Source organism: Austrofundulus limnaeus, unplaced genomic scaffold (genome assembly GCF_001266775.1).
Source record: "Austrofundulus limnaeus strain Quisiro unplaced genomic scaffold, Austrofundulus_limnaeus-1.0 Scaffold1, whole genome shotgun sequence".
Classification (NCBI taxonomy): domain Eukaryota; kingdom Metazoa; phylum Chordata; class Actinopteri; order Cyprinodontiformes; family Rivulidae; genus Austrofundulus; species Austrofundulus limnaeus.
The window spans coordinates 3,337,183-3,346,442 of NW_013952403.1; the positions used below are offsets into that span (position 1 = coordinate 3,337,183).

The 9,260-nt window shown below is 39.4% G+C and overlaps 1 protein-coding gene across 1 annotated transcript in view; it reads left to right on the plus strand.

Moving 5' to 3' along the window:
• kdrl (kinase insert domain receptor like) overlaps window positions 1-9,260 on the plus strand; it is a 51,690-nt gene that overhangs the window by 25,405 nt on the left and 17,025 nt on the right. Inside the window, exons 12-22 of the mRNA XM_014005240.1 lie at window positions 1,448-1,556; window positions 2,619-2,903; window positions 3,416-3,562; window positions 3,929-4,057; window positions 4,885-4,991; window positions 5,337-5,466; window positions 5,849-5,953; window positions 7,213-7,326; window positions 7,550-7,638; window positions 7,749-7,902; window positions 8,453-8,550. Of these exons, the coding sequence (XP_013860694.1) occupies window positions 1,448-1,556; window positions 2,619-2,903; window positions 3,416-3,562; window positions 3,929-4,057; window positions 4,885-4,991; window positions 5,337-5,466; window positions 5,849-5,953; window positions 7,213-7,326; window positions 7,550-7,638; window positions 7,749-7,902; window positions 8,453-8,550 (1,467 nt within the window). The remainder of the gene's footprint in view (window positions 1-1,447; window positions 1,557-2,618; window positions 2,904-3,415; window positions 3,563-3,928; window positions 4,058-4,884; window positions 4,992-5,336; window positions 5,467-5,848; window positions 5,954-7,212; window positions 7,327-7,549; window positions 7,639-7,748; window positions 7,903-8,452; window positions 8,551-9,260) is intronic.

Genomic DNA, 9,260 nt, shown 5'->3' on the forward strand with positions numbered 1-9,260 from the left:
TTACAAAATCCATGTAACATTTTAAATAAATAATTATAAGGTGCATATTGTGACAGCTATTATGAAATATGATGATATATATTTCAAAAACATGCTTTTCTATCTCCTATATGTCAAGAGGAAAAGTTGAAAAAAAATCTTAATGTTAGCTAGATAAACTTGTACAAGTCTACGCAGGAGAGGACAGTTGGCAGCCTTACTTCCACTGTTGCTAAATACAACACAAAAAGATTTGTTTCATTTGTTCCACCCAGTAGAACATCTAAGGTGTCCTCAACTGGTAACCTATGAGTTGTTTTTTAGGAAGACAGAAGTTTGACATTTCAGTTGTTTGCCTCATCCTTTCGACTTATGGCGAAATCTTTCCACCATAATACAACAAAGAAAATTCCCATAGGTTGCCCAACAATTTGTTTTTTGGTGTGTGTGTGTGTGTGTGTGTGTGTGTGTGTGTGTGTGTGTGTTTGAACAAAAAGACACATTTTAATCAAATTTTCAGGAAGTGACAACAGGATCTAAATCTACAGCTGATTAACTTTAATAATCAAAAAATTCGGATGCCTGCCACAGCCAATTATGGGGAACCAAGTGTAAAATAAAATGTTAAAACATGGAAATACGTCCCTAACATGTTTCCATTATTTAGCTCACTTTCTAAGAGTAACACCCAACAAAAAAAATCACATTTGCAGCGGGATGATGACATCATCCTGGTTAGCTAATGCTAACTGCTGCTAACGCTGCTGAAGATGGAATTTCCAGTATAAATTAAAAATGCGTTCATTGAAAACAACATGAATAGTACCTGTGGTCCGGCACTTTGAAATACAGCTCGGACACCGACCGCAACTACAAATTTGATGTCACTCAAGCATTAGCGGTGTTAGCTGCTGCTTTTGTCGCAGGATGGTGACGTCATAACAAGAGCCGAGCACCAACAATAAAAGGCTGCGTTCCATTTCGAAATTCTTAAATGTAAACTTCAACATTTACCTTTTACGTTTTGATTTACACATTTAAATATGGGATTCGTTGTTTGCATCTATTTAACGTTAGTAAAAAATGAGCAAAATATAAGAACAGTGGGATAAATAATAAAATGTTTAAATAAATTTTGAGCTAAACAATGAAAATGTGTTTATGACAGTGTTAACGTTTTATTTTACACTTAGGATCTGATAAACAGCTTACCTTAAATTAAGTTATGTATAACTGTGTGAATTTGATAGAGATTTAGTTAAAATTTGATGTGGTTGTAGCTGAGAGTCATTCAGGACATATGCATGTGTGCCATTTAATAATATCACATGGGATTTTGCAAAGCTTTTGGCCAAAATGACTACAACTTTGTCATTCCTCAGTGTAAGATGATCTTAGTCTAAAACTTTAACATGAAAGTGGGTGATTTGTTCCGTTTTTTTAATGTTATAAACATTTCTTTTTCCAGACGGTGGGTACCTTGGTGATCGGAGAAGCTAGTGTGTCTGGATTCTACACCTGCAAGGCCCAGAATGAAAAGGGCTTCAGCACACTGACAATGCCTTTCTACGTTAGCAGTAAGTGTCAGCGATCAGGTCTCAGCTCGTGGTGCACGCGGAAAACCTTTTCATCCTACTGCAGTCCACGCCGTGGATTATTTCAAATGAGCCACAGTTCACGCTATAATGAACTGCCAGAACAGGGAAGGAATGTGCAGATTGTGTTGTGCAATAAAGAGTCCAGAGGGGGGCATTAACTGAAAACATCTTCCACTGTAGCTGAACAGCTTCAAGGCAGAAGCGAGTCAAACGTGTCCTGAGCCATATGGAGAGGCTGTAACGACACGCGTTTAAAACAAAACAACTACGAATAAGCGCATTCCTGCACCAGTGCCAGCAGGTCATCCCTCTTCCTCTCTGGGCCTGTGTGCCCAGTGAGAATTGACTTTATATGTGCATCTGAGCATTTCCAAATGTTCCCCACAAAAAAAAAAAGAAAAGAAAAGCTGTTGACTGAGACAGTTATGCAACAACATCGGGGATGAGGTGTCATCGCAGATAAACACAGCTCTCCTTTGCTGTAAAGTAAAACACATTTCCCTTTAAATTTGTGCGAATCTCCTGAAGGGCGAAGGGCTCCGTTTGTAGACCTTAGAAATAGATCAACCTTTTATTAGAGGGGATGTCTTGTGCCAATAAATACTCTCTCGGAGGGAAAGAATTCCCGAGAGGAATCTAGATCCAGAGGTGAAGAGGATGAAGAGTGAAGGAATGGTTCAAAAAGGAAAAAGAAAGTATAATTGTAATAACAGCTGTCTTCTCTTATGGAACAGATAATGCTTTCCAGCAAACTGAATAAACAAGCACAGTCTGGTTCCCTTGGGTCACATAGTCAGCCTCGCTCCAGTTGGAGAGCAGAAGCACCATCAAGGCTGTCCGCCAACATGCTTCCAATTAATAGTGATTAAACAGGAAACAATGGCGAATTTGACATTCCTTTCACCTCTGATGAAAAGTATGTGTTAAGAACTTTTGAACAAATTAGTAAATGATGTGTGTACTGTAACAGATGCTGCACTGAAGAATAAATATACGATTTATGAGGAAGACAGTCCACATTCTTTTGCTTTGTCACTTCAGATGCCTCCGAGGAAGTCTCCATCAAACCTCAAACAGCCGTGGAGGGCGATGACGTGACCCTGACGTGTCAAGCAACGCGTTACCTCTACACAAGCCTGCAGTGGCTGGACTCCAGGAATCAAACCATCACCGTCAACGTGTCCGACATGCAGATCGGCCCCTACTCCATCTCCCGCTCTTTACATCTGCACAATGTGTCCCAAAACAACACCACAGGCTACAAGTGCCGAGCATGCAAGCTTCACGAGAGGAGTAAGATGAAGACAGCTATGCTAACAGTGAATGGTAAGCAGGGGCGCCTCCAGAAAAAAATCCTGTTTTGTTACTTTTTTTTCTTTTTGTTTTACTGATTGAGAGCAGCACAGTCTCCTCCAATCTCATTAAAAACCTGTTTCCTCCTATTTTAATTTCATATTCATTATTGAAACGCGCATTATTTTAAAGATAGGGTACTGCCTGCTGCTTTGTGTGCCAAAGTTTTAAACAAAGAACAGAAAAAGCAAAGAAAAAAACGAACTTTCGTTTTGTAGTTAAAGGCGTTTCACTTCCCATCCGGTGAACATTTTCTTCAGAAAGATCAACTTTGAAAGAAAAGCTGATTCTTTTTTTTTTGTTAAAAAATTGCAACACTATTTCTATTTCTAAGATTTTTTTTTTTTTGAAATAATCATCTGTTGATGGCCTGCAATTTATATCACCCAAAAAAAGCAGTTTTGCGACCAATAATGGGGCATTTTTTATTTTATGTATTTTTTTAAAAGAAACATTACCTCTAATTTTTTATTTCTTTGTTACAGAGAAAAAGCGACCATGGATCAGTCATAATCTGACCAATCAAGACGTGAACAGCAGTTGCACCCTGGTGATGGCGTGCAACGCTTCAGGAGTTCCTCATCCTTACATCACGTGGTTCAAAAACGGTGTGAAAGTGGAACAGAGTCCAGGTACCTTATTCAATAAAGTTACATGAAATAATGTACAAATGTTTTTAAACCACTCCTGATTTTAAGCTGCCAGATTTTAAAGTGATCTTGATTGACAGTTTTTTTCTTTGGACACTTGCTTTTTTCTCAAATTTTCAGCACAGTCCTTGGTTCTGACAACATACTGTGCAGCAAGTTTAGGTGAACAAATGAACAGTGTCTGAAAGTTATGTGTATGAGACACAGATTTAAAAGAATAACTGTAACTTTAATTTTAGTTAACTTTAATTAAATTGCTTGTTACCAGCATTTTTCGCAAACAACTTGAAAGCGAAAGCCACACGCCTCCAAATGCTACCTCATCGTTCTGATATTTCTGTGTTTCAGGAGTCACTCTGGAGAAAGACGGGAGTCTGGTCATTGAAAGGGTGAAGAAAGATGACGAGGGTCTGTACGAGTGCGTGGCCCAAAACGTTGAGGGGTTTGCAAAAACCAGTGCTGTCATCACCGTGTTCGGTGAGTCGGAATCATAAAAACAAAAAACTGCTGATCGTATCAAAATGAATAATTAGTCCAAACAAAAAATCGGAGCAGTTTTTTTTGTGTCCAGAAATATCAAAGAGGCCCTTTTGGGCTTGTGTTTTCTTTTCATCACTACAAAAAGCTCTGGTCAGACTTTAGAGGAGGGAAAAAAGCCACCCTGCTGGAAAATTGGCAGCTGCCAGGAATGCCAAGAGAATTCCTTCTTGGGTTTTATGATCATAGTTTGGCTGAGGGCCCTTTTGTAGAGGACATAACCTCCGTCGAGGGCTAAGAGGGTCACTAATAAGTCTTAAAAGATTGACTGCTGTGACCAGCAAGAAGAAATAAACACAGAAGGTAACTGGAAAACAGGCTTGTTTTTTTATTTTTTATTTATTTTTTGCTCTTTGTGTGGTTTTATAAATATTACTGCCTGTGTTCCGGTAAATTATTTTATTGTTCTATTATCTATATTCAACAGAAGCAGTTCTCCTGTTTATGTTTAATTAGAAAAGTTCAGATTCGGGGGTTATGAGTTGTCAGATTGTTCCAAAAAAACAAAAGAAATGCTTCTGGAACAAAGGCATGCATGTAACCAAACAAAAGTGGAATTCCATTTTCGGCGCAGGAAGAAACAGACAAACAAGTCCGAGAAAGAACGTCATGAAATAAATTTATGACAGGCATTTTTATTTATTTTTCCCCTTTTGATCACAGTTCACCGCAAGTCTTTGTTAATACGACAGAACAGCTAACGAGAGAAGAAAGTGCTCTGTGATTTTCTGCCAGAACAAAGCTGATGACAGATTTTCTCTCCCCAGGAGATGAGGGGAAGCCAAATATCGAGGTCATCATTTTGGTGTGCACTGGAGCTGCTGCCACTTTCCTCTGGATCATGCTCATCATGTGCATTCGGAAGCTCAGGAAGGTGGGTAACATTCGAAAAACTGTCTTTCTCTGAAACCCCAAATATAGAAAAGTGACTCAAAAGTTCCGCCTCTAAAGGCCACCCAGTTTCATTCCCTGGAACTAACTCATGCTTGTTGCGAAACGGGATAAATTTAGCTTCTATTTACGAGTTTTAGAGTTTTTGGTTTGAACGTGCCGGATGTCATTTAGAAGAACATGATGTGTTCAAAAAGACAAATTGAATTGTGTGGAATGCATTCATTTAAACATTTATACTTCACTTTTTTTTTCAAATTAAAGTTAAATCTTAATTATTATGGAAAGAAAAGTACAGATAATCATTGCAATCCACTAAACTTTTCAGCAACCAGCACACTACAAGATGGGTCCGTCTATCATCATTGATCCAGATGAGTATCCTCTGGAGGAGCAGAACGACCTGCTTCAGTACGACAGCAGCAAGTGGGAGTTTCCCCGGGATCGCCTGCGCCTCGGTGAGCACTTTACAGACCTCCAAAAACCTCACTTCTGAGTGTCACATGTAAAACTGAAATGTCCAGTAAAAGATGAAAATAAAAAAATATATATTTTATTTGACCATTAAAGGCTGAAAGTTTTCTCCAACATGACAAGAAGACACACATCGGCGTTGTCTCCCCTCTCAGCAGCTGCAGCTCTGGGTCATCACTTATCATTGACCTGAACTGTCATCCTGGATAAAGTGAACCATAAATTTAGCTGCAAAATGAACCCGATCAGAGCGCCAGAGGGCTCCTGATAGGGGAATCTGCACAGATGTTTGTGTTTATTTTCGCCTCGGAGAGACGAGAGCCTCTGGCGTCGCTCCACTTATCAGACGTTATCTGTCTCTGTCAGGTAAAACTCTCGGCCACGGAGCTTTCGGAAAAGTGGTGGAGGCCTCCGCCTTCGGGATCGACAAGTTCTCGACCTGCAAGACCGTTGCTGTCAAAATGCTGAAAGGTAGGACGAAAAGTGAAAATATATTTAAGTTTGGAGTTGATTACAGATTGTGAGATTCAACGAGAGCATACAGCATCATCCTAACAGAGTTCAGTGTTTAGTTGCGAGCAGCAGATGACTGATATATTTATTTATAGTGGACTTTACAGACTCCTGCTGCAACATCTGCAATTAATTTTTAACTGGCTTAACAGTTCAAACGTGTGTTTCCTGCAGAGGGAGAAGTAGAAGTAAACAATAAGACCTTAACCCTGCCCTTTAAATCAAATGATTGACTTCACGTTGGACGGTTCCGATCTGCAGCTGAACAAGAGGACAAAACAAGCGACACCTAAATTCCTCTTTTTTTTAGATTTGTTTTTTATTACGAGACAAACTACACCTTCAAAACTTTTTCATCAGTCGTGGCTCAGAAAGAAAACAAAGCACATCTAAAGAAATAATTTGGTGGATTTTTATTTATTCATTTATTTATTTACATTTATCACAGCTTTTTAATTCTGACAAATTGATTTTTATAGATTTATTTTTCTGGAGAAACAAATCACAAACTCAGCAGTGAGTATGTGGGGATGACGTACGTGTGAGGCACAGCAAAAAGAGCTTTTAGTAGTTTTATGTCTATTAATTATGTTTGGGATAAAGAACTGTTTGCAGGTCAAATGTAATGAAAAGCAGAAGCTTACAACGATCCATCACTGCTTTATTTATTTTGCTTATTTAAATACGTTGCTGTTAAAAGAAACAGTCTTTAAATGATGATGACATCCAGGGCCGTGCAGAGACCACTAAAGGGGCAGGTGCTCCAGCCCCCTCCACCCCCNGCACGTGCCTGATGCCATCATTTAAAGTTTTCGAAATCATTATGAGCACATAGATTTGTCTCACAATTTTTTTAATTAGATTTTTTTTAATATAAAGACTACTTTATATGTTTTGGACTCTATGAAAATGAATATATTTTCTTGGCAAATATCAAGCAATTATCTTGTTTGTCTTTAATTTAAAATGGCAAAAATACTGAACCTGTAGGATATAAATGTTATAAATGAAAAAAAATCTGGTAAACATTAGAGAAATAATGCAAACTGTGTAAAATTGTGGGATTTTCTTGGGAATAAATAAAGTTTTTAAAATTGAGTTGAGTTTAATGGAAACTGCATGACATTCATCAGATATAAGCCAAAATTAAGGCCTGATTTAATTAGTTATTTTAAAAAAAGTAACGCACATTACTTTGACTCTTTTTATGCATGCAGGAGGCGCTACATCAAACGAGCGTAAAGCCCTGATGTCAGAGTTGAAGATCCTGATCCACATTGGCAACCACCTGAACGTGGTCAACCTGCTGGGAGCCTGCACAAAACCTGGAGGTGAGTTCTTCTGCTGCTAAAGAAGACCATTTAGGACCAAATGACAGTAAATCACGGTTAGATGCTGTGTCTGTTCTTTGGTCTCTCTGGAGCTTTGACCGGAATGAATATGAAAATTAATATTTTAATTTAGACCTACAGTAAGAAGCTAATATGGTTATTTGATAATATGCAAGTAACATCCAAAAAACTGCTCACACACCAAATATGACTTTTTTTGCAGGGCCCTTAATGATGATAGTGGAGTTCTGCAAATACGGCAACCTGTCCAACTACTTGAGAGGGAAGAGGGATGACTTTCTGGTCTACAAGGTGAGTCGCGTGATTTGAACTCCTCCAGCATGTTCCAACAGTCATCCTGTCAAGAAGCGTCTGCAAACATCGGCGGGGGTTTAACCTCGTCTCGTTCGTCCCGAATGCAGAGGCCGGAGGGTAAGGTGGTGTCGGCCGGGTCCGGCTGCGAGCTGAGCGAGCTGATGAAGCGCCGCCTGGAGAGCGTGGCTAGCACAGGAAGCTCGGCGAGCTCTGGCTTCGTCGAAGATAAGAGCTACTGCGACTCAGAGGAAGAGGAAGAAGGTAAAGGCTTCCCTTCAACTCCTCCACCCCCCCTCCCTTTCTGTCCCCACCCACCCACAGATTGTTTTCAGGTCTGTTGGGACGTTTCCTCCTCCTGTTCAGCAGCACAATCACTGCAGAGGGAGCCACTGTCACCCCCACAGAGCTCGAGGAGGGGGGAGGCATCTGTTTGTTTCCTGTTCCTCACCCAGCATGTCAGCCATGTTGTTTCTGATGTGTTATTTCAGATCTGATTAACTGTTTACACAGGTGGAGCAGTGGAAGGACTCCTTGGGAGCTGCTTAAACGACACTCGTTACCACACGTTTCACCTTACATCCTCAAAATAAATTTCAAAAAAACGTGTTTTCATGTCTCATCTGTGGCGGATGTCTCAAAGACTACGCTCCAGGAGAATCCCCCGTGTTTCATGTTGTCTGATTTATCCGACAGGTGCAGGGAGCTGACTGCTTTTCAAAACAAAACTGTCTTGAATTTATGAAAAACAAATCTCAGTAACAAAAGAAAAATTCAAATAAAAACTAAAACATCATCTGCTTTTGTTTCACAGAATCTGAAGATTTGTACAAGAAAATTCTGACTTTGGAGGATTTAATCTGCTACAGTTTCCAAGTGTCAAAAGGCATGGAGTTCCTGGCTTCACGAAAGGTATTCCCTTTGATAATAAAACAGATCTGTACTTTATTTTGTCACCTGCTGCACAATTCAAGATGGCTGCCACAGCTAAGCACCTTTAGCAGATGCTAAAATGGCTACAACTTAATCAACTGTAGAGATATGGAGCTAAAGTTTGAAGTGGGAGTAGCTGAAGGTCATTTTGGTTTGAACAAATTGTCTCTTCCGTTCGTAAAATAACCATATTTTAAAACTGCATAAAAGGCAGCGGATGGTATGCATTCCTTAAAAGAACGCTAGGCCTTCCATTCATGTGGTGCGTTTTTAAAAAAGAGAGAAATCTTCAAATTAAAAGTGTCTGAAGGTATAAAAGAGCCAAATGTGACCCAATCTAAAGCAAAGCAGAACTTAAAGGAGACTTTATCATTTCTGATTTGACCAACTGTAAGTGGGTTTGTTTTATTGTAATATCTCCCCATTGGTTTGTAAAGGATGTCAGCCTTTATTCTTTTTCTTTCTCAAGTCATTCATAGGTTTATTGGGAACCGGATGAGTCTGATTGAAGAATAAAGCCATTGTTGTAAAATAACCTGCAGCAGACTTATTTCTTAACCTGGATATGAGATAAAAAACATTTCCTGTTTTACTGTTACTGATAGTTTGACCAGATGTTTCTCCTGCATGTGTAGTGTGTGTGTGTGTGTGTGTGTGTGTGTGTGTGTGTGTGTGTGTGTGTGTGTGTG